Source organism: Pelophylax lessonae (genome assembly GCF_965119305.1).
Source record: "Pelophylax lessonae genome assembly, chromosome: 11".
Lineage (NCBI taxonomy): Eukaryota > Metazoa > Chordata > Amphibia > Anura > Ranidae > Pelophylax > Pelophylax lessonae.
The window spans coordinates 209,063,345-209,089,441 of NC_138778.1; the positions used below are offsets into that span (position 1 = coordinate 209,063,345).

The window sequence follows — 26,097 nt, forward strand, 5'->3', positions numbered from 1 at the left end:
ATCATCACGGCAGCTTCTCTTCAGTCCCGACTCCCCGCGTCTCCTCAGTCCTCCCGCCTCCTCGGCCAATGGCACGGCGTTTGCCTTTCGGCCAATCAGGAAGCGGGAGGACCCGCTTCCTGATTGGCCAGGAGGAGGATCCTTGTGACAATAGCGAATTTCCATTCGCTATTGTCACAGAATGGGCGGGCTCGGCCTCGGGGCGCACTGCTCTGCTGCTCCCCGGCCGCCAGCTTAGAGGGATCAGCCGGTTCTGCGAACTTGCAGAAAGTTTTCAACCGGTTCCATAGAACCGGTGCGAACCGGCTGAATCCCACCACTGCATTTAACCCTTTGATTGCCCCTGGTCTTAACCCCTTCCCTGCCAGTGTCATTAGTGAAGGGATTTTTAGCACTGATTACTGTAGTAATGTCACTGGTCCCCCCAAAACTGTCACAAATGTCAGTTAGGGGTCCAATCTGTCCGCTGCAATGTCGCAGTCTCGCTAAAAATCGCTGATCGCTGCCATTACTAGTAAAAAAAAAATTAAATAAAAATGACATACTGTATATCTTTCCCCTAGTTTGTAGATGCAATAACTTTTGCACAAACCAATCAATATACACTTATTCGGATTTTTTTTACCAAAAATATGTAGCAGAATACACATTGGCCTAAAATGATGAAAAAATTAGATTTTTAAATTCTTTTTATTGGGAATGTTATATAGCAGAAAGTAAAAAATATTTAATTTTTTCTTCAAAATTGTTGCTTTTTTTTGTTTATAGCGCAAAAATTAAAAATCGCACAGGTGATCAAATACCACCAAAAGAAAGCTCTATTTGTGGGGAAAAAAGGACATCAATTTTATTTGGGTACAGCATCGCACGATCGCGCAATTGTCAGTTAAAGTAACGCAGTGCCGAATTGCAAAATAGGGCCTGGTCATTAAGGGGGGTAAATCTTCTGAAGGGCAAGTGGTTAAGAAACAAGTGGAGATGAATGTGACTAATGATGACTATAATGCCTGATATGTCCATGTAAGTGTGATTTCTGAATCTTTCCGTTCACAGACATGGAGGTAAAGCAGCTGAATAAGAGAGCGTCAGGGCAGAGCTTTGAGGTGATCCTGAAGTCCCCTTCAGACTTGTCCCCGGACAGTCCTCCTCTGGCCACCTCTCCCCGGAAGAAGGATATCTCTCTGGAGGAACTACAGAAGAGGCTGGAGGCAGCCGAGGAGAGGAGGAAGGTATGCTATTCTTTTAAAATTGTTTTTTTTTTGTCATTCACATTTGGAAAAAAAAACAACATATTGCAGAGTTAAAGCAGGAAATGCAACATGCATCTGACAACTTCTGCTTCTATATTACATTTAAAGGAATGGTCCCCTTTAGCAGAAGAACTCCCAGCCTAACATAGGATTGTGCAGAGGTGTGCCAGGTGTGCCTGGGCACACCCTAATCACTCTGTGTGATGCCGGTTTCCCCTACTGCCCATGTTGCACCCCCCCCCTCACCACAGTGCTGCTGGCTTCCCTCCTCTCCTCTCCCCCCAGCTGCTGTGGGGGATGTTTCAGGATGGAAAGTGGGGTAAGGGGCCAATCAATATTTCATTTACCGCCCCCTTCCTTTTCTAAATGAACGCACTCACTGTGCTCAATCATAACTGAAGCAGTGTAAACTTAGTTTGCTGTGTTTCTGTTTGTGAATGAACAGGAAGTCGCTCAGCACAGAGCACTTCCCATTCATTCACTGTCCAGTGCAGCTGAGGCTGCAGAGAAAGGCGTGTGTTTTGGGGTTTTGGGGTGCATACCCTGATGCAATAGGCTGCACACACCTATGCAGCCTCACAGCCTATACTAAGCTAACCCAATGCCAAGCAAGTTCACTCAGCGCCCAGGGCAGGGCCATCTTACCGAATAGGCACTCTGGGCAGTTGCCCAGGGGCTCCACCTGCCCAGTGACCCAGCCACAGCCAAGCATTAGTCCCGATTCCCGTGTGCATCCTGCTGCCGAACTTAGCAGGTGGCAAGCGCCTGTTGGCCCTCCGCTGCTGTCAGGCTACTTGGGCCGTGGAGGGGGGAGCCCACAACTGCAGCAATGCCCGTCTGCCTCCATGGGAACAGGCACACACAGGACAGTCGAGTCTGACTCCCGTCCGTGTGTGTGTTCACTGGACCCAGCTGCCGAATTTGGAAGCTGTCATTACCCTGGCACTGCTGTACCAATAAATATCTCCTTATCAATAATTTGCATTTTTATTCTCGTGGGTGGTTGTGTAGACAGGGCCCCAGTGAACTGCAGTGCCCGGGGCCCTTTAATGCTCTTAAGAAGGCACTGTCCTAGGGTAAAGATGTAGAGCATAGTTGGCATGGAGGATGCACTGTGCATGCATGGCTATTCATTGGCTTTCTAGCAGTTGGGGGTGGGTGGGTTGTTGCACATGTGTGGTGTGTTTTTCCTATTGGCTGTGGGTGGCTGGGGCAAGGGGTGTGCTGGAGCATGGTGTGGCCGCAGTAGCTATCAGAATAGACAGAAAGCTGTGGCCGGGTAGTGGCCCAATGATTGTCCAATACTACTGATCTGGAGTGTGCATGCATAGCAGTGTTGCCAACCCCCTGGAGGGAAATTTACTGGCAGAACGTCCAAAATTTACGGACGGCACCGATTTTTTACTGACATGGCAAAAATGCACATAAACAGGCTGTTTTCAGTGTTAAACCGTGCAAATATCAATACTTAAACTATAAACATGTAGATGGTGCTATTAGCAATGTGTTTAGGTTAAACAAAAGTCAAAAAACATATTTCTCCATTTACATGAAGATCAGATTAATATAACCCAGCCAGCACAGCGTTCCCCCATATATCAGTGTGCAGGATTCCCCCTTACAGTGTAACTCTGACAAAAAGAGGAATGCTGCAGATCTTGATTTAAGGGGGAACTCTGATTTAAGTGGGTGCTCTGGTGACCAGAAACCGCCTTATATCAGAGTCCACTGCATTCCCCTTTACATCAGAGTTCCCTTTTACATCAGGGTCCGCAGAGTTCCCCCTTCGCACTGTAAGGGGAGAATCCTGCAGACTCTGATGTAAAGGGGAACGCCAGGAACTCTGATGTGGGGGGCAATCTGGTGACAAGAGACCACCTTCCACAGAGTGAATACATTAAGATATGGGGGGGGTTACTAATATAGAGGGATCTTTATATCAGTGCCCCCTGGCCCTTACATCAGTGACCCCCCCCCCCATCAGACTGGTCTGGCGGCACTGTCACTGACCTCCTCTCAGGTGCACTGTGCAGGGCTCAGTCAGACGGCTCTGGTCTCCACTCTGCAGGCCCCACACATCTGACTTCTCCTGTGACCCCCATCCCGGTGGCGCTCTCACTCTTGACTCCTCTCCAGAGTCCAGACTCCCCTGCAGACGTGATAAAAGACAAGAGATGGTCAGAGACTGCGGACTTGGTACAGGAGGTGGTCAGAGACTGCGGACATGATACAAGAGATGGTCAGAGACTGCAGACATGATACAAGAGATGGTCAGAGACTGCGGACATGATACAAGAGATGGTCAGAGACTGCGGACATGATACAAGAGATGGTCAGAGACTGCGGACATGATACAAGAGATGGTCAGACACTGCGGACATGATACAAGAGATGGTCAGACACTGCGGACATGATACAAGAGATGGTCAGACACTGCGGACATGATACAAGAGATGGTCAGACACTGCGGACATGATACAAGAGATGGTCAGACACTGCGGACATGATACAAGAGATGGTCAGACACTGCGGACATGGTACAGGAGGTGGTCAGAGACTGCAGACATGGTACAGGAGGTGGTCAGAGACTGCGGACATGGTACAGGAGGTGGTCAGAGACTGCTGACATGGTACAGGAGGTGGTCAGAGACTGCGGACATGGTACAGGAGGTGGTCAGAGACTGCTGACATGGTACAGGAGGTGGTCAGAGACTGCGGACATGGTACAGGAGGTGGTCAGAGACTGCGGACATGGTACAGGAGGTGGTCAGAGACTGCGGACATGGTACAGGAGGTGGTCAGAGACTGCGGACATGGTACAGGAGGTGGTCAGAGGTGGCATGTGGGGCCTGGGGGGGACTGGGAGCAATGAGAGGCCATGGATGGAATCCTGGATGGATGGATGGATTCTTCAGCAGCCCTGCCCTAGGCTCAGGCCAGGGGGTGACCGGGGTCAGAGAATGCAGGTGGGGACTAGAGGGGGACTGGGAGCGAGGAGAGGCCATGGATGGAAATTGAATCCTGTTTCCTGGATGGATGGATCCTTCAGCAGCCCTGCCCTGGGCTCAGGCCAGGGCCAGGGCCAGGGCTGAGGGGGTCAGAGGTGGCAGCAGGTGGTGGGGCCTGGGGGGGACTGGGACTGGGAGCGAGGTCGAGGAGAGGCCATGGATGGATGGAATCCTCAATTCCTCATGGATGGATCCTGTTTCAGGGCTCAATCCAGGGCTGGGGCCTGGGGGTCAGTCAGAGAGGTTGCAGGTGGGGCCTGAGGCTGGGGGGGGACTGGGTCTGGGAGCGAGAAGATAAGTAGGAGCCTAGCCCTAGGAGGAGTACTACTCACGGTCTCTGGAGAAGTGAAGAAGATCTCCCTGGAGACTGAGTGGAGACAGTGAATGGCCGATGGTGGTGGTGTCTGTGCCAGGCCAGCCCAAGCCCAGGCAGAGATGGATGGATCCTTGGCTTGTCCTCGGGGTGGTGGGACTGGAGGCTGGAGCTCAGCTGGCTGGTGGTGCTGCTGCAGACAGTCCTGTCCTGTCCTGGGCTGGTCGGGTCTCTCCACACACGGTCCCCGGTCCGGCAACAGGCTCCTCAGGCTGGGGGAGGTAGGTAGCAGCCGCGGCGGCAGTGGCGGGAAGATCGAGGTTCAAGATTCTGGGCGGGCCCGCCCAGGGCAGAGGGCACACACAGGCGGAGCCGGAGGCGGTCACGTCAGGTGGGGAGGACAATCGGAGCAGGACTCGAGAATATGACAAATCCGGAGATGACCGAGGCGCACGCCGCGCATGCGCAGTCACGTTCTCTCGCCGCAGCCACCATTTTAACGGGCACTTTTCTCCTGCTACAGGCATTTACGGGCAGGAGAAAAGTGCCCTGATTTTACGGGCTGTCCGTGAAAATACGGACGGTTGGCAACACTGATGCATAGCTCCCAACCAGTGCTGGGACAGGGTCATCAGGCGCCCAGGGCAAAGATGCCAAACTGCGCCACCCCTCCCCCCCCCCTCCCCTCCCCTGTTCATGATGTGCAAGCTTACTACGCCCGACAGTCACTTGCTTGTCAAAAGGAAGGCGCCTTATCCTTACAGTAAACCATTGCACCTATGGCATCCGGCCCTCCGGCCCACTTCTTGTCCCCAATGTCCCACCCACCCCTTGTCCCAGCCCTGTTTCCTGCTCACGAGGGACTGCCCCTGATTTGGAAGTCCCTCTTTCATCCTCATTTGTCCCTCTTTTTGGTCTGATCTATATAGTTGTATATAAAATGTACTATTTATCTTTCAAAAAGTGTTTCCCAATGCTAAATCTATTATCCAGTTTTTACATTACTAAATTTGTACATTTTAAAAGCCAGTATAAAGGAATAGTGGTGGTAAAAAAAAAAAAAAAAAAAGTACTTGTAGATTTGTTTGGAATAATTCTTCTTTAAGGGGGTGTGACAGGGGGTGTGTCCTATGCCTACATACTTTTGCTAATAGGTGTCCCTTGTTCCCATCTAGAAAAGTCGGGAGGTATGGGCATGGTTTCCATGCGGTGCTAAACTCTCAACCCCCTCAACCCGCACCCAGGGTTTGCAGACCCTCCTGCCCTCTAACCCAGATGCAGTGGAGGACTGGGCCAGGGGGGCAATTGCCCCCTGGGCTGCTCTGATGCCCCATAAAAAGGGTGCCCCTCTTCTGCTCCAGACATGTCGAAAGGATTCCTGGTGAAGAGACGTAAAAAGTCCCTGCTGCTGACCTACTGAGTGCAGGTTGAAGACAAGGACAGGGCGCAGACCTCCCCCCCCCCCCCCCCCCCAGCGTAGATGGTGTAAACTGTGTCTGAGTAGAGGCCAGTTTAATGCCCCACTGGAGACTCTCCTCCCCCAGCCAGCCCCAACTAAGCTGTCCCCTGCTGGCCAGGTGGGGACCCAGGATTCGACCGGTGAGTAGAGAGTACTGGGAGAGGAGCTTCAGCCTGGAATGGGGGTCAGGAGGAGGACAGGAAGAGGGAGTGTGGGAGCCTTGCCGAGTTGCTGCACCATGGGCTTCTGGTCTGTACTTGCCCCCTGGGCATACTTACCACTTTCCAGCATCAACAGCCTCCTGCAGCATTTCCTGCCTCAATTCAGTTCCCTTGCATAGCATCTTCCCATAGACCTATATGGGTTTTACTTAATGCCCCATTGAAGTCTATGGGGAGGTACTATACAAGTGGCAATGTATGGCATGATTTCTACACCACGGCTGCCACCATCTAAAAGGGGTAAAGAAGCATCTGCGGATGGACAGAAGGGTGTGGGGGGTTGGGGGGAGGGGGGGTGGGGTACTGGGGTGTTATCAGGGGCAGACTGGCAAATTTTGGCCCAGGGGGCAAGTACAAACCCGAGGCCCATGTTGCAGCCATTCGGCCCCCCTCCTTCTGTCCCTCTTCTCGGCCTCCTCCTGACCCCTAGTCCAGGCTGAAGCTCCGCTCCAGGTACTCTACTCACCGGCTGAATCTGGGTTTCTAACCTGGCCAATAGGGAGCGGCTGGAGGGAGCTGGGACAGCTCGGTTGGGGCTGGAGGAGAGTCTCTGGAGGTGCATTGAACCAGCCTCTGCTCAGACACAGTTTACACCACCCATGCTGGGGGGGGGGGGGGAGGCTTGCCCTCTGTCCTAGTCTTCAATCCCCACTCAGTAGGTCGTCAGCAGGGATTTTTTCATTTCTCTTCACCAGAAAACTTTGGGCATGTCTGGCAGAAGCATTGCAGCCTTTTTAAGGGGGGGGGGGGGCAGCAGAGCAGCCCAGGGGGCAATTGCCCCCCTGCCCAGTCCTCCCCTGGGTGTTATCTTAGTAGAATAAGGGGCTAGGAAAATGCAGCTGGAGATTTTTTTATTCTAACCTTTTCTATGAAGAAACACAGACCACATTTAGAGGTTGATTTACTAAAGGCAAATAGACTGTGCACTTTGCAAGTGGGTGGTGGTGACAGGCAGGGAAAATGCTAAGCCTGAAGTTGGGCTTTCATGTGTTTTCAAGGCTGTAAGAGGCAACAGTGCAAATAGGCAGCATGGGGTGGATTTACTTAAGCCAAATAGACTGTGCACTTTGCACAAGTGCAGTTGCTCCAGAGCTTAAATAGATAACTGAGCAGAAGCTCTGCTGACTTCCGTCATCCAATCATGTGCAAGCAAAAATGCTGTTTTTACATTTTCCCTGCACGTGATTGGGTACCCTTTGCAAAGAGAATATTTACCTCATTTACTAAGCTCTGGAGCAAATGTACTTTGCAAAATGCACAGTCTATTTCCTATCAGTAAACCAACCCCTAGTGCAAGTGCATCTGCTCCAGATCTTAGTAAAATAAATGATTGTTTGCTTTGCAAAGAGTACCCAATCAAATGCAAAGAAAATTTAAAAAACAGCATTTTTGCTTGCACGTGATTGGATGATGGGAGTCAGCAGAGCTTCTGCTCATTTACTAAGCTCTGGAGCAATTGCACTTTTCAAAGTGCACATTCTATTTGCCTTTAGTAAACCAACCCAATAGTGTCCATTTGCACTGATGCCTCTTACAGCCTTGATAACTCCAAGCTTAGCATTTTCACCTCCCGTCACCACCTTCTCCCTACCCTGAAGGTCCCCCAAGCTGTACACTATGCTATGTATATATCTTTTATCTTACCTTTAACGTTTCCCAAATTTGAAGTCAATCATGTGATATTGCATAGGGTGTGCCAGGTGTCTCTGGGCACACCCTAATCACCCTGTGTGGCGCACAGGGTGATTGAAACCAAGCTCTACCCTACTGACACCAATCTTTGCCCTACTGACACCAATCTTTGCCCTACTGACACCAGTCTCTGCCCTACTGACACCATCCACTGCCCTACTGACACCATCCACTGCCCTACTGACACCGTCCACTGCTCTACTGATACCAATCTCTGCTCTACTGACACTGTCCACTGCCCTACTGACACCATCCACTGCCCTACTGACACCATCCACTGCCCTACTGACACCAATCTCTGCCCTACTGGCATCATCCGCTGCCCTACTGACACCAATCTCTGCCCTACTGACACCATCCAGTGCCCTACTGACACCAATCTCTGCCCTAGTGACACCAATCTCTGCCTTACTGACACCATCCACTGCCCTACTGACACCAATCTCTGCCCTACTGACATCATCCACTGCCCTACTGACACCGTCCACTGCTCTACTGACACCAATCTCTACGCTACTGACACCATACACTGCCCTACTGACACCAATCTCTGCCCTACTAACACCATCCACTGCCCTTCTGACATCAATCTCTGCACTACTGACACCAATCTCTGTACTACTGACACCAATCTCTGCCCTACTGACACCAATCTCTGCCCTACTGACACCAATCTCTGTACTACTGACACCAATCTCTGCCCTACTGACACCAATCTCTGCCCTGACACCATACACCGCCCTACTGACACCAATCTCTGCCCTACTGACACCAACCACTGCCCTACTGACACCAATCTCTGCTCTACTGACACCAACCTGAAAAAATGTTTAAAGCGTCATCTAGGAAGCATTTTAAGTACTGTAGTTTGTCGCCATTCCACAAGCATGCGCAAAAGTGTGACATGTTTGATATCTATTTACTCAGCAAATAGCAAAGTTTGCAAAAAAATTGTGGTATATATTGTGTTTTGTTTTTTATTAATTCATTAAAGAGTGTATTTTTTCCAAATACCATGTGACATAAAAAATTGCAACGATCACCATTGTATTCCCTAGGGTCTCTGCTAAAAAAAAAATATATATATATATATTAAAGATTTGGGGGTTATAAGTAATTTTCTTCCAAAATCTACAAATTTACACTTGTAAACATAAAATGCCAGAAGAGGCTTGGTCTTCAAGTGGTTAGAAACGCAGTCTGGATGCGTTGCAGATGTGTTTCTGCATGCACGTTTTTGATGCATTTTTGATGCGTTCCGGTGCACTTTTCCCCCTCTTTTCTTCTTCATCTTAAATAAGGACATGTGCATTTTGATGCGTTTTACCACGTTCCAGTACAGTTTAGTGCAGAAAAAATTCAGCATGCACTACTTTTTTTTCTGGAATTGGAAAGCACTGGAACTGACCCCACTGGTGTGAATTATGTCGTTGGAAATCATATAGCCTACTATCCATGAGCTTTTGATGCAGAAAAAAAACTGCACTGGACTGTATGTGGTGTAAACCGTTCCTTCCAGCTCAAGCCTATTTTGGCAGTCTTATCCTACATGCAAAAATTATATTTTTTTTTTGCTAAAAAATTACTCAGAACCCCCAAACATTATATATGTTTTTTAGCAAAGACCCTAGGGAATAAAATGGTGGTCGTTACAACTTTTTATGTCACACGGTATTTGCGCAGCAATTTTTTAAACGGGTTTAAAAAAAAAAAAAAACAGTTTCATGGATTTAAAAAACAAAACCCTAAAGTTAGCTCGATTGTTATAACATGAAAGATAATGTTACGCTGAGTAAATAGATACCTAACATGTCACGCTTTAAAATTGCGCACACTTGTGGAATGAAACCAAACTTCTGTACTTAAAAATCTCCAAAGGTGACGCTTTAAAATTTTTACAGGTTACCTGTTTAGAGTTACAGAGGGAGTCTTGGGCTAGATTTATTGCTCTTTTATGTGTTATTCCTCACATGTGTGGTTTGAACGTCGTTTACATATGTGGGCGAATATGTATGTGTTTGCTTCTGCGTGCGAGCACGTGTGGACGGGGGCACTTTACATTTTTTTTCTTTTTTATTGTTTATTTTACTTTTATTTTATTTTTTGACATTTTCCCTTTTCAATTTTTTTTTTCACTTTTATTTCTATTACAAGGAATATAAACATCCCTTGTAATGGGAATAGGGCATGACAGGTCCTCTTTATGGAGAGATCTGGGGTGTATAAGTCCCCACATCTCTCCTCTAGGCTGGAAAGCCTGAGATCAAAAAAAAAAAAAAAAAAGAACAATCTTGGCTTCCCAGCCGAAGAAAACGGCAGTGTTTACATCTGCAGAGGCTGGACGTCACATCATAACGGTCATAGAGATGACCGGGGACCTTGTGGTCCTCGATCAGCTCTATGGTAAATGGCCACCGCCGGCAGATTCATTCTCCCGTAGAGCCAGTAGAAGTACCAGAGGACCAAAAAAACAAGCGGCTGAACAGCCTGCTATGATTGTTTTTACTCTGCAGGGAATCGCCGGCAGGAACAGAAGATATCTGAATGAAAATGTTGAACCTTCATTAAATGTAACCATGTTGCTACACTTAGAGTCGGTTCACACTGGGGCGACACGACTCCTTACTACTTCGGGGGCGACTTGTGCATTACCATGCACCACGACTTCGGAGCGACTTGCAGGGACTTCACATAATGGAAGTCTATGCAAGTCGCTCCGAGGTCGCCCCAAAGTAATACAGGACCCTTTTTCTAAGTCGGAGCGACTTGTGTCGCTCTTATTAGAACGGGTCCTGTAGCGGTCAATGGACCGCGAGGGAGCGCGACTTGTCAGGCTGACAAGTTGCCTGAAAAGTCGCGGTAGTGTGAACCGGCTCTTAGAGGCGCCTCTCTTCTCTTTTATACTCTTTTATGACGCGACGCTACTTGTATATCAAGACATCGCTTGTTTATCAAAATGTATAAAACCATTTTGCTTGTCTTGCAAAACACTCTCAAACCAAGTTACTCTCCATGCAAGGTTTTACTTTACTGTAAAGCGGAGTTCCAGCCGTTTTGTGTTTATTAAAAGTCAGCTGCTACAAAAAGTGTAGCTGCTGACCTTTCTGATAAACACACACTCACCTGTCCCAAGATCCAGCGATGTGGCCGGCGGGAGCCTCGCTCCTCTCCCTCTTCTCACCGTGGCGCCGGTGTAACGTGAGAATTACCTACCCCGTGAGAAAAACCTACCCTCGTCACTTCCGGCCAGAAACAGCTGAGCAGCGCCGCAGTGCGCATGCTCAGAGTCCCCGATACGTAATGGAGCCGCTGAGGATCAGACTAGTGCGCATGCGCACTAGTATGAAATTATCACGGTGTCCGTGATAAAAACCTACCGACGTGGCGGTTAAATTAAAACAGCTGGGCTGCAGTATAAGTCATCTCCGCTCCTCTCCCTGTCACTACCCTGATCTTGGCTAGTAAATATAAAAGCGGCTGGCGGCTCCGTGATTTATCTTTTCATACAGCCGCCGCCGCTTTTTTATTTACTAGCCCAGATCAGGGAAGTGACAGGGACAGGAACGGTGATGACTCGTATTGCAGGCCAGCTGTTTTAATTTAACCGCCGCATTAAACACACTGCCGTGCAACCGGAAGTGACGAGGGTAGGTTTTTCTCACGGGTAGGTAATTCTCACGGAACACAGGCATCACAAGTGTGGGCACCTGGCTTTGACAGCTTGCCACTGCGCATGTGCGAGTTTCGCTGCGCTTCCTTAGTTGCCGGGCAATCTTCTGAGACCTGTGACGTGTCCCAGATGATTGCAGGGAGGAAGGGGGAGAGGAGAACTTCTGCTCGAGCCGCCTAGGTGGCCTGAGCGGAAGTGGGAGTGGGTACATGTTAAAAGTAGGTACCTGCTCCCCCCCCCAAAAAAAATGATATGCCAGAGGTGGCATGTCAGGAGCACTTAACCACTTGCTGACCGCCGCAAGTACATATATTGCGGCGGTCAGCCCCTCACAGGCAAAGTGACGTAGGGGTACGTCACTAGCCTGTGAGCGAGCGCGCGCCGCCGGATGCGCGCTCCCGCTTGGTCACGGACCCCCCCCCCGCGCGTGTGCCGCTGGGCACTCGCGATCGTCCGTTACACCGGAAGAAAGGCAGGCGGCTAATGTAAACAAAGCCGCCTGTCATTCTCCCCTGTGTAAGAATAGTGATCATACAGTTCTACTATGTAGGACCGTTGATCACTGTTGTTACAGCTCAAGCCACAGCCAATCACAGTTAGAAACACGCCCCTAGGGACACACTTAACCCCTCCCTCTCAAAAAAAAAGTTAACCCCTTTACTGCCAGTGTCATTTTTACAGTAACAGTGCATATGTATAGAACTGATTACTGCAGTAATGTCACTGGTAACCCCAAAAGTGTCAAAAATGTCAGTCAAGGGTCCGATCTGTCCACCGCAATGTCGCAGTCCCGCAAAAAAAAAATCGCAGATCGCCACCATTACTCGTTAAAAAAAAAAAAACAACAAAAATGAAAAAAATCTTTCCCTTAGTTAGTAAACGCAATAACTTTTGCGCAAACCAATCAAAATACGATTTTTGCGATTTTTTTACCAAAAATATGTAGCAGAAAACAAATTAGCCTAAAATTTTAAAAAATTTTGATTTTTACATTTTTTTGGGGAATTTCATATAAAAAAATTTGAAAAATATTGTTATTTTTGCAAAATTGACGCTCTTTTTTTGTTTATAGCGCATGATCAAAAAATCGCACAGGTGATCAAATACCACCAAAAGAAAGCTCTGTTTGTAGGAAAAAAAGGACGTCAAATTTGTTTAGGTACAGCGTCGCACGACTGCGCAATTGTCCGTTAAATTCACGCAGTGCCGAATCGCAAAATAGGCCCTGGTCAGGAAGGGGGTAAAATCTTCCGGGGCTTAAGTGGTTAAAGTGGAAGTTCCACTTTTGGGTGGAACTCAGCTTTAAGAGCTTTAGCACACACACTATATTGCCAAAAGTATTGGGACGCCTGCCTTTACACGCACATGAACTTTAATGGCATCCCAGTCTCAGTCTGTAGGATTCAATATGGAGTTGGCCCACCCTTTGCAGCTATAACAGCTTCAACTCTTCTGGGAAGGCTGTCCACAAGGTTTAGGAGTGTGTCTCCTGAACTTGGTGCCCTCTCAGGTCCAGGGGCACCACAGACATTGTTCATGGTGGGGATGCCCCGGGGGCAGAAGGGGGACTCATGGCATGGGTTGATTGTGGCTGCTCGTTGGGTGGTCTCTTGGGGATTTTGGCTCGACAAGGGACCAGTCAAGGCGTTGACATTGCTTTCCACAGACCATTTTCTCAAATAAACTCCTTGTAAATTCTGAGTTCCTCGTAATTCAAAACTTTGTGTTTTTTTTCCCATCAGTCCCAGGAAGCTCAGGTGCTGAAACAGCTTGCCGAGAAGCGGGAGCACGAGCGAGACGTCTTGCACCGGGCAATAGAAGACAACAACAATTTCAGCCGAATGGCTGAGGAAAAACTCAACTACAAGATGGAGCTCAGCAAGGAGATCCGTGACGCACATCTGGCCGCTCTCAGGGAGCGCCTCCGTGAAAAGGTACGGGTCTCTTGGGAGCATGACTACATGTTAGGAAATCCTGTAAAAAGAAAAAGTACAACTAGGCTGAAAAGTATGATATTTTCAAATGTTGTATAGCAAGGGTGTCCAACCTTTTGGCTTCTCTGGGCCACATTGAGTGTAGAGAAATTTTCTCGGGCCGCATATAAAATATATACTATTAGTTAAGGTATATAAGTAATAAAACGCCGCTGCGCCCTTCCCATGCTGCCACGCCCCCCCCCCCACCAGCACTAATTTAACACAGCTAGTGGATGATCCCCTCCAAGGCTGCCTCTGTGGCCGTGCCCCAACTCGAATTCCTTCCTCCCCAGCAGAAAAAAATTGTCAGGGGGCAGTGGGCCGCATTGCCTGCAGTTCCGGGCCGCATGCGGCCCCCGGGCCGCAGGTTGGACATGCCTGTTGTATAGCAAATGTGAACAGTGCAGGGACAAGGTCACCCAATGCCCAAGGCAAGGATGCCAAACTGTGCCCCCCCCCCCTCCCTAATAATCATGTTCAAGCTTAGGGATCTCAGTGCTGGGCTAACAGGAGTAGTGTTGCTGCTGTCACTACTCCTGTCAGGCTTGTACCAGAAGGAAGGTGCCCTCATCCCTACAGGAAACCTTTGCGCCCTCCCGGCCACCCCTTCTTCTCCCAGCCCTAAATGTGAGCAAGTGAACCTCAAGGCTGCATACCGCTGTTTTTTCTTCAGTTCCAAAAAACTTTATTAGAGCCAGGGCATGCCTCCTCTTACATTGTTACACCCACCAGACATCCAGACATGACTCCCGGATGTATCTTGCTCTTAATCAGAGCCTAAAGTGGACCTTTCTCCTCTTTCCCCAAAATTTAAATCAGCATGCATCTCCGCATGCTGATGTGAAATATCCTAACACTGCTTTCTTCAAACTTTTTTTTTTTTGGCTTTACCTATCATTTTTGGTTTCCAATTCCTGGTTTCCTTGAAGACTAGGAAAGGTAAAGCCTCGTACACACGTAACGATTATCGGCCGACCGATTGGCCGTCTTTTGTCCAGTGTTGTTGTGTTGGTTGGAATGTGCCTAGACTGCACACAAATTTTCTCGGCCAACAAAAACCAACTTCACAAGTAATGTCATGTTCTGGTTTACTTTCCGTGTGTTTTTTCTTGCCCAGTCTTGCTCATCAGATTTTTGTCTGCCGAAATCTGCACTGACTGACGAACAATCGGACGTTGTGTTGACGGCCAACAAAAATTTTATAGCATGCACACCAGATTTTGTTCGGCCGAAAAGTCGGAGTCGGTTGTCGGAAGCATCATACTAACAAGCCGAAAATTGGCCAATCGGACGTTGGCCGAAAATTCACAGCCAACTATCGTTGCGTGTGTACGGGGCATAAGTAAAAAAGGAGCACCTGTGTCCAATAAGATGCGAGTTGGAAGGTGTGTTAGAAGATGTTTATTGAGAATAGCAATAAGTACATCGAGCCAACACTTTTCAAGGGAACAGGGACTCCCCCTTCTGCAGAGCTGTTGCTGAATGCTAATATTTGATTATATTATTATTCAGGATTTATATAGCGCCAACAGTTTGCTCAGCGCTTTACAAAATGAATGCAGACATTACAGTTACAATACATTTTTGTACAAGAGGAATCAGAACGCCCCACTTGTTAGAGCTTAAAATCTAAGCGATAGATGGGAAGGATAGGTATGTCAAGCTGCCACTGTTCACCCGAAATCCTTTGGATCAATATACTTATTGCTATTCTCAATAAACGTCTTCTAACATACCTTCCAACTCACACCGGGCCCTCCTTTTCTACTTGGGCAGGTGCCAAATCCTGCTAGAAAATGAAATCAGCATCTCCATAAAGCTGGTCAGCAGAGAGAAGTATGAAGTGCTCTAGAATTTCCTGCTAGAGGACTGCACTGACTTTGGAGTTGATAAAACACAGTGGACCAAAAAGTACCAATACCTGGTTTATTGATCATGGCATCACTGTGCTTGATTGGCCAGCAAATTCGTCTGACCTAAGCCCCATTTTTCAGCAGGACTTGGCACCTACCCACACTGTGCCAAAAGTACAGTAATTCATGCAAAAGGAGCCACGGGCAAGTATTGAATGCATACAATACTATACATGGACAGACTTTTGCAGTAAGCCGACATTTCTGTATTAAAAATCCTTTTTTTTTTTTTATTGGTCTTATGTAATATTCTAATTTTCTTAGATACGGGATTTTGGGTTGTCACTAGCTGTAAGCCATAATCATCAAAATTAAAAGAAAGAAATGCCTAAAATATATCCCTCTGTGTGTAACACATTATATAAAATCTATGCGATTCACTTTTTGAATTGAATTACTGAAATAAATGAACTTTTTAATGATATTCTAATTTTATGAGATGCACCTGTATACTGCTGATGGGGAAAAGGGTATTTAGCAGTTTAGATTTACTAAAATAATTGCATTTCCATGTTCTGTGTACTGTGGGAGACCAGATATTGGGAATGCGGGATCCTGGTTTTAGTAACACTTTAACCACTTGCCGACCGCATACTGTATATATACGGTGGCTCTTTCAGGCAAAACCACATATGCATGTAAACACAGCCGACCGTCCTTCTCCCTGGGATGATCACAGAGCTCACGTGATCCTGCTATATAGGATCACAGGTCTCTATGGTCATCTCAGAAGCCCAACCCCCATACAGTTAGAATCACTCCCCTAGGGTCACATTTAACCCCTTGATCACCTATACTGTTAACCCCTTCCCTGCCAGTGTCATTTTTACAGTAACAGTGCATATTTATAGCACTGATTACTGCAGTAATGTCACTGGTCCCCCCAAAAGTGTAAAAAATGTCAGTCAAGGGTCCGATCTGTCCGCCGCAATGTCGCAGTCCCGCAAAAAAAATCGCAGATCGCCGCCATTACTAGTAAAGAAAAAAAAAAAACATCAAAAATGACATAAATCTTTCCCGTAGTTAGTAGACGCGATAACTTTTGCGCAAACCAATCAAAATACGCTTATTGTGATCTTTTTTAACAAAAATATGTAGCAGAAAACAAATTGGCCTAAAATGTTAAAAATTTTTGATTTTTAAATTTTTTTTTTGAGAATGTCATATAGCAGAATGTGAAAAATATTGTTTTTTTTTTTTTTTTTTTCAAAATTGTCGTTTTTTTTTGTTTATAGCGCAAAAAATGAAAAATGCACCGGTGATCAAATACCACCAAAAGAAAGCTCTATTTGTGGGGAAAAAAGACGTAAATTTTATTTGGGTACAGCCTCACTGTACCCAAATCGACCACGCAATTGTCCGTTAAAGTAACGCAGTGCCAAATCGCAAAATATTACCTGGTCATTAAGGGGGCAAATCCTTCTGGTCCAAAACTGGTTAAATCGTACATCTATTCAAAGCAACATGACTCAATTTTTTTTATATCTTTTTATTGTAGTTTTATACCAGATACAATTTGCAAACAATTGCACCACAAAAAAACAAGGGGTGCAATACATAAGACACCTACATCCAATCAGTGTAAGAGTTACTGGCCTCCCAGGTCCTAAAGAAGAGACATCCTGTACTGTAGACCCTAAAAATCCTTCTCACCACCAATCCCCCTATTGGCAGTCTGGCCGCGGGAAAAAAACAGTGGGTGCTCATAGAAGTACATCAAGAGTATTTTGATTGGTTTACGCAAAAGTTATTGTGTCTACTAACTACGGAAAAGATTTATGTCATTTTTATTGTTTTTTTTTTTACTAGTAATGACAGCGATCTGTGATTTTTAGCGGGACTGCGACATTGCGGCGGACAGATCGGACCCCTAACTGACATTTTTGACACTTTTGGGGGTACCAGTGACATTACTACAGTAATCAGTGCTAAAAATATGCACTGTACTGTAATAATGACACTGGCAGGGAATGAGTTAACACTGCGGGTGATCAAGGGGTTAAATGTGTACCTAGGGGAGTGTTTCCAACTGTGGGGGGGCGTGGCTTGTGAAATGATCATAGAGACCTGTGTTCCTATATAGAAGGATCACAGGAGCTCTGTGATCATTCCAGAGAGAGAGAGAGAGAGTGTTTACAACAGCTGACCGTCCTTCTCTCTCAGCGGGGAATGATCGTGGGGTGTCAGGTGGTAATCGGAGCCGCCTGCCTGCTGCATCGGCATCCCCGCTGACCGGCGGTGGTGCGTGCTCGCCCCCTATCTGCAGGCGCGCGACCGGCGTATACCTACCTTGGTTCGCGCAGGAGCAGCTGCCTGCGGCAGTATAACTGCGGCGGGCGGGCGGTCGTTAAGCAGTTACATAGTTTTATTTCTAGCATGTGCTAATATGTTACTATGTATGTATTATATTATTTTATAATTTACATATACAGTACACACACACACATATATATATTATTAATTTTTTTAATGCAACTAGTCTAAGTACTGTATCTAAATTTGGCTTGCCATTATGCTCTGTACAATAGAGAGAGGGAAGGCTGCACTAGGGTCCAATCCGATATCCTGCATGCAGATATGCTGACAAAGAGCATGCTGACAGGGGGACAGAGCAAAGTGATAAACTCATCAGTTTGCTATTGCTTTTTCAATGTGCAGTCGCAGGTGGGGAGTGGGGAAGTGACTTAGCTTTACTGCCTAACCATGTACACTGCCTGGCCAAAAAAAAGTCGCCACCTGGAATTAGCTAAGCAACTAACTAAACTAAGCATGCAGTAACTCTCCTATTGGATAATTACTGCATGTGCCCAAAGAATGAGGTCAGATGACTACCTGAATATACTGAATGACCAGGCTATTCCATCAATGGATTTTTTTCTTCCCTGATGGCACGGGCATATTCCAAGATGACAATGCCAGGATTCAGCGGGCTCAAATTGTGAAAGAGTAGTTCAGGGAGCCTGAGACATCATTGTCACACATGGATTGGCCACCACAAAGCCCAGAACTCAACCCCATTGAGAATCTTTGGGATGTACTGGAGAAGGCTTTGCACAGTGGTCCGACTCTCCCATCATCAATACAAGATCTTGGTGAAAAATGAATGCAACACTGGACGGAAATAAATCTTGTGACATTGCAGAAGCTTATCAAAATCGTGTCACAGCGAATGCGTGTCCTGTAATCAAAGCTAAAGGCGGTCCAACGTGTGACCTTTTATTTTTGGTGGCGACTTTTTTTTTTTGGCCAGGCAGTGTATATTGTGCTTTTGGTCTAGAGTTCCACTTTAAGTCTGTGCACCCCTTGCCTCAGTTGCACTATTTCCCTCACCAACCTCACTGTTGTGTCCTTCCAGGAACTGCATGCTGCTGAAGTCCGCAAGAACAAGGAGCAGCGAGAGGAAATGTCCGGATAAACGCCGCCACTGCCGCAATCTTCCATGTTGTCTCCTGGAAACAGCAAAGGAATCTGTTTTACGTACATGTCATCTCTCACTTCATCACACAGCCCCTACTCCCATCCTTCCCTCTTACCTGTCACCTTCATGGCCCCGCCGCCCTGGGGTAATGACATCCATACCATAACGCCATCTGGATCGCACGACAGCAGAATCTCCCAGAGGAGAACGCCCCTTGCATATCTTATTTTTAAACCATATAAAATACGATGGTTCCAAACTGGGTGTCCCTTGTCTTTATTGTCTCCTTTCCTGTCTACCTCGCCTCATTTAAAGGACTTGTTCACATGGGCATACTACAGCGTACACCCCTGCGAGGGCCGTGTTTACCTACGCGGGGATGCACAGATTGTTCCGTGCATCTATGTGCAGGCAGTCTCATTGATGTCTGTTGGAGCTCAGGTAAGTATTAGAGGGGCTGAGGAGGGCTGCTACAACACAGAAAGAATTTTATATCCTAATGCATTAAGATATAAAAAAACCGTCCTGCCTAATTCCTTTAAAGCGGAGTTCCACCCAAAAGTGGAACTTCCGCTTTAGGTAGTCCTAACCCCCTGATATGCCACATTTGTCATGTCATTTTTTTTTTGGGGGGGGGAGCGGGTAACTAGTTTTGACAGGTACCCGCTCCCACTTCCGCTCGGAGCGCTGCGGCACCCTGAGCAGAAGTTCTCTCCCCCTCCCTCCCTGCAATCTTCTGGGACACGTCAGAGGTCCCAGAAGATTGCCAGCCAATCAAGACGTGCAGCGCAACTCGCACATGCGCAGTGCGTACCCAGCTGTGAAGCCGCAAGCTGTCACAGCCGGGTGCCCACACCAGTGATGCCGGCACCGCCGAGACCAGAGGGAGAGGATCGAAGCTTCAGGCGGCCGCATCGCTGGACCATGGGACAGGTGAGTGTGTGTTTATTAAAAGTCAGCAGCTACAATTTTTGTAGCTGCTGACTTTTAATAAACACAGAAAAGGCTGGAACTCCGCTTTAAGTGCTTGCCTAGGTCAAGGGGACATAGAAAAGAACATCCACTAGTCAGTCCTCCACAATGCTAGACTGATTCCTGCAGTATCTTCTCCCCCATGCTCCAGACGTCATCAAGACCAATATGGGGTCCATTGTCGTGCGTTAGACATGATGATGCCAAATCTGCCAGGGGAGGATCAGATAAGTTTACATGCCTTTACACTCCACTAAACAAGCAGTTAACGCTCTCAGTGTGAGGATTTCAAATTTCAAAGCTGGGCGTTAACTGTCATATGCAGATGAGAGCTCACACCTGTGATCTTCATTTGAATTAAATAGTAAATACAATGTAGCAATGCATTGTTACTCAATGACACTTACAGACTATCTGCAAGTGTCATTTTATGCAGAAGCAGCTGCTTTCCAATTAGGAAGGGGGGGGGGGGGGTGTTAGAGATTACCAACAGCAGCATGTAAGAGATGCATCCCAAAAATGTTGAAGTATCTTAAAAACATATCCCACACTTTCGAAATCGAATTAGCCACAGCCCCCCCCCCCCCCCCCCGACACTATGTATCTTTCTGCTACGGAGGTATAGTGTACTTGTGGCTATGTAGTTAAAATATTTATATATTGCTAAGCAGTGAATGAAATTCAAAATAAGCTGTCACTGTCCTCTATAGCTGAACGCTTTGTGGGGGAATTAATCCTCAAAATTAACTACAATTTAGTTCCCTCCTCCCAGCAGTGACATGGCATTCTCCAGCCTTCTAATCTCAAATGTAAACATAGAGCAGGGGCTCTGGGAAGTGGGAGCAGGGTAAGCAAAATCACTGCTGAAAAAGGGGGGGGGGGGGGGGAGAGGGAGCGGTGCTGTTGAGTCACTGCTGGCAGGGAGAAACAGGGAAAGCTGGGCTGCTGAGTCACCCGTTGAACTTATTTCCCTGTGTTAAGGTGCCCTGGCTTAAAGGCATAGTATACCTTTAATACCATGTTTCATGCTACACCCATATTTAGGTGCAAGAGCCTGTGCAATGACCCACCCATGCACTGATCGTGGTTGCAAAGCTCTGCGGCCGGGAATGCAAAAATGTAATAAATGCACGTTTTGTTTATTCTATTAACATGGGTGCATTTATTACATTTTTGCAAAAGGTAGACTATATCCTTGAGGCTGGGTTCCCACTGTGTGTGGACGTGGGCTCACAGCAGGGGGCCCGATGCGTCCCTGTTCTCCATTTCAGGAACGAATCAGGCCCGCATTGTTGCCTGAATTCGGACCTGAAACAGAGCCAAAGATGCACAGGACCCTTGTGCAATCCGCTCCGCAGCCGCCCAGGAGATGCGTGAACCGGCTCATTGAGAGCTGGTCACAGTCTCCTGTCATGCGAAATGGATGCATGCTAACCCACATCCAATTCGCATCAGTGTGAACCCAGCCTAAAGCAGGACATTCATTTTGAACACCATAGTACACAGAAAGTCATACATGACCGTTTTTTCACAATAGACTTTTATTGAATTGTCAAAAAGAAAGAAAACCACAGGCCAGCAAGACATGGTGTGGTGGACAGGATATAAAGTTAACAAAAATGAATATATACAAATCATGGTGTGCAGACCATATACATACAATGAGAACTTTAGGGCCGGGACAAGGGGTGGGCAGAAGGGACGGCTGACCTGGGTGCAATGGTTTACTATGGGCGCCATCTTTCTGTTGCAAGGCTGACGGTAGTGACAGCGGCAGTGATTTTGGCAAGAAAGTGACTGCTGGGTGTAGGATGAGGAAGGCGTAAAGCCGAAACGCGTCAGCATTTGTCATGTTGTCACCGCTATCCATGTTGGAATAAAGTATTTTACTTGAAAGAAGACTCTTCGTGTGCCGGCTTTATTCGTATAACATTTGGTTTGGACGTTCAGCCTGAGCACCGACACTTAGCTCTTTATCTTCCCACAGTGCGGTGGAGCTAGGGTGAGTTACTGTTTATGCTGGGTGTAGGATACCTTAAGCTTGCACATCATGAGCGGAGCCCAGTTTGGAATCTTTGCCCTGGGCACTGGATGACGTTGTCCCGGCCCTGTGCCACATAATGAGTTAACATTAAACATTCATTACAGTAAAACAAAAGTTGCTAAGTGGTCTTGGATATAAGCAAGAGGCTCTGTGGTTTTGGAAATAATTATTTCTTACTACCACTAGCCAGGATAGTGAAAGACAACTAACGTCAAGAACTTTTATCTGCATTCTTGGCCGGCTGCAATTACTCCCTACACTCTGTAACTTCCAATAAACAATTGGTGATATCGATAGAAAAATTAGGTTCTTCATAGCTTACCCAAATTTGGGATTTATTTCCAGTTTTAGTCCTGGTGACAACAGCTTCCAGGGTAAACAGAGAGGGTGGGTCTACTCAGTGGGGACACATACAGCAAAAAAAAAAAAAAAAAATTGACAGAAGCTCTAACCCTTCCTTACTCCATCCAAAGCTAAAAAGAAATACATTTCGGTACACTTTAAATGAAAATTGTGAGGGTAGACGTATAGGAGCTACCACTGCCAATTTGATATTTAAAGTTCAGGTTTCGAGGATGTCATTCTGCTCCTGGCTTCAAAACCAAGTGACTCACAGACCAAGAACAGGCATACTTAAAGGGAAGTCGGACTTTGCTGTCTATGTATTTGTTGTCAGTGACTCACTAGGTCAGCCATTCTCAACCAGGGTTCCTCCAGAGGATACTAGGGGTATCTTCAATTGACCTACCTCTCATTTGATGGTGCCTGCATAGTTCCAAAGCCAACAGCACTTGGGAGAGCCAACTGTATGACATCAATGATCCATTTAGCTGTCTGCAAGAGTGGCATTCTTCCAAATTACCACCAATGCAATGGACATTCCTCGCACTGACCTCCAATGTAAGGGACATTCTTCCCACTGACCACCAATGTAAGAGACATTCTTCCCACTGACCACCAATATAAGGGACATTCTTCCCACAACTACCAATGTAAGGGGCATTCTTCCCACTGACCACCAATGTAAGAGACATTCTTCCCACTGACCACCAATATAAGGGACATTCTTCCCACAACTACCAATGTAAGGAGCATTCTTCCCACCGACCACCAATGTAAGGGGCATTCTTCCCACTGACCACCAACGTAAGACACATTTCTCCCACTGACCACCAATGTAAGGGTCAGCCATTCTCAACCAGGGTTTCCCCAGAGGTTTCTAGGGGTATCCTCAACCGTGGCTGATTGACCTCCTATTTGATAATGCCTGTATAGTTCCAGGACCAACGCCGCTTGGCAGAGTCAACTGTATGGCACCAAGGATCCATTTAGCTGTCTGCAAGAGTGCCATTCTTCCCACTGACCACTAATGCAAGGGACATTCCTCCCACTGACCACTAACGTAAGAGGCATTCCTGCCACTGACCACCAACGTAAAGGGAACTCCTCTCACTGACCTTAAATTATAAGAGACATTCTTCCCACTGACCACCAATGTAAGGGGCATTCCTCCCAGTGACCACCAATGCAAGGGAAAGTCTTCCCAGTGACCACCAATGCAAGGGACATTCCTCCCACTGACCACCAATGCAAGGGACATTCCTCCCACTGACCACTTATGTAATAGGCATTCTTGCCACTGTCCACCAACGTAAAGGGAACTCCTCTCTCTGACCTCCAATGTAAGGGGAATTCCTCCCACTGACCACCAATGTAAGGGGCATTCCTCCCACTGACCACCAATGTAAGGGGCAATCCTCCCACTGACCACCAATGCAAGGGACATTCCTCCCACTGACCACCAATGCAAGGGACATTCCTCCCACTGACCACCAATTCAAGAGACATTCCTCCTACTGATCACCAATGCAAGAGACATTCCTCCCACTGATCACCAATGCAAGGGACATTCCTCCCATTGATCATCAATGCAAGGGACATTCCTCCCACTGATCACCAATGCAAGGGACATTCCTCCCACTGATCACCAATGCAAGGGACATTCCTCCCCTGATCACCAATGCAAGGGACATTCCTCCCACTGATCACCAATGCAAGGGACATTCCTCCCACTGATCACCAATGCAAGGGACATTCCTCCCACTGATCACCAATGCAAGGGACATTCCTCCCACTGATCACCAATGCAAGGGACATTCCTCCCCTGATCACCAATGCAAGGGACATTCCTCCCACTGATCACCAATGCAAGGGACATTCCTCCCACTGATCACCAATGCAAGGGACATTCCTCCCACTGATCACCAATGCAAGGGACATTCTTCTCACTGACCACCAATGCAAGGGACAAGCTTCCAAATGACCCTAAATTAAATGGTTTTCTCAGGGGATTCTCGGAGATCATATTGTGGTAACCAATGGAGCATGATGCAGTCCTCAATATTTCAAACAAATGTATACACGTAAGTATCCATTCAGTATCTGATTCTCTGCTCTCTGGGCAAGTCTGTTACATTTGAAAGCCTTTTCCCATAGAATTTTCCTGGCAAACTTTTTAAAAAGTAGTTTGCTAGGTATTTTGTAAACTTTCCCAAATTGCTTGGGACTGACATGCAGAATACGGTTACACATGTGCATAGCCAATTTGTAACACATACAAAGGCCAGTTTAGACAAGAGTCACTACCAGCATGTCATCGGAGTGTGGAAGAAAACTGGAGTACCCAGAGGAAATCGAAAAAAGTGAGAAATGCAAACTCCATGCAGATATTGCCCTGGTGGCCAGGATTAAAGCCAATGACCCCAGCACAGTAATGCATGTATGCTAACCACTAAGCCAATGTGCTACCAATTTCCTATTAAAGATCATTTCAGAACCATCTACCTTCGCATCAGAGGAACATTCATTATTGGCTACTGACAGAGAGGCGGAAACACTTGAGCGTTCCTTTACGAAGGAAGGAGAGAAAAACATTTAGCCAGGAAAAATTTATCGGAGTTTATTAATTGCTTCTTTCCGGAGGATGCTTTGTTATTACGAAGAATGTAAGAGCAACTTCCTCTCATCACAGGAAGTGGGAGCGGAGGATTCAGGGCTGGCTTCAAGTCCTTTGTATATAATGGTCTCTTAAAAAAGGATTAGAGGGAGAGAGAGACAGAAAGAAAAGAAAGAGAAAGATATGGAGGGAGAGAGAGAAAGACAAAAGGGATGAAGGGCAGGGGGAGAGAGAAAGAAAGAGGAAAGAAAAATAGGTTGAGAGAGAGGTGGTGGAAGAGGGAGAAAGAATAAGAAGGAGGGCAAGAGAGAGATAGGGAGAGGAAAGAAGAATTGGAAGAGGTGGAGAAAGAGAGAGAAAGAACGAGAGGGATGGAGAGAGAGAGAGATGGAGAGAGTGAGAGAAAGAACGTGATGGATGAAGAGAGAGAGAAGGAACAAGAGGGATGGAGAGAGAGAGAGAAAGAGAGAGAAAGAACGAGATGGATGAAGAGAGAGAGAGAAGGAACGAGAGAGATGGAGAGAGAGAGAGAAAGAACGAGATGGATGAAGAGAGAGAGAAAGAGAGAGAAGGAACGAGAGAGAGAGAGAGAGAGAGAGAGAAGGAACGAGAGGGATGGAGAGAGAGGGAGAGAGAGAGAGAGAGAGAGAGAAGTAACGAGAGGGATGGAGAGAGAGAGAAGTAACGAGAGGGATGGAGAGAGAGAAGTAACCAGAGGGATGGAGAGAGAGAGAGAAGTAACGAGAGGGATGGAGAGAGAGAAGTAACAAGAGGGATGGAGAGAGAGAAATAACGAGAGGGATGGAGAGAGAGAGAGAGAGAGAGAGAGAAGTAACAAGAGGGATGGAGAGAGAGAGAGAAGTAACGAGAGGGATGGAGAGAGAGAGAGAGAAGTAACGAGAGGGATGGAGAGAGAGAGAGAAGTAACAAGAGGGATGGAGAGAGAGAGAGAGAGAGAAGTAACGAGAGGGATGGAGAGAGAGAGAAGTAACGAGAGGGATGGAGAGAGAGCGAATGAACGAGAGGGATGGCGAGTGAGAGAGAGAAAGAACGAGAAGGATATAGAGAGAGAAAGAATGAGAGGGAGAGAGAGAGAGGGGGGGGTGGAGAGAGGGATGGAGAGAGAACAACAAAGGAAAGAAAAAAAGGAAGAAAAAAAAAAGACAGGCAGAGAGGGATGGAGTGGGAGAAAAAGAGGAGTGGGA

At 47.0% G+C, this 26,097-nt stretch overlaps 1 protein-coding gene across 1 annotated transcript in view; it reads left to right on the plus strand.

The window, feature by feature from the left end:
* STMN3 (stathmin 3) overlaps positions 1 to 19,179 on the plus strand; it is a 59,364-nt gene extending 40,185 nt beyond the window's left edge. The window contains exons 3-5 of the mRNA XM_082273050.1: positions 1,054 to 1,229; positions 13,356 to 13,547; positions 18,858 to 19,179. Of these exons, the coding sequence (XP_082129176.1) occupies positions 1,054 to 1,229; positions 13,356 to 13,547; positions 18,858 to 18,917 (428 nt within the window). The 3' untranslated portion in view covers positions 18,918 to 19,179. The remainder of the gene's footprint in view (positions 1 to 1,053; positions 1,230 to 13,355; positions 13,548 to 18,857) is intronic.
* The last annotated feature ends 6,918 nt before the right edge of the window (positions 19,180 to 26,097 follow it).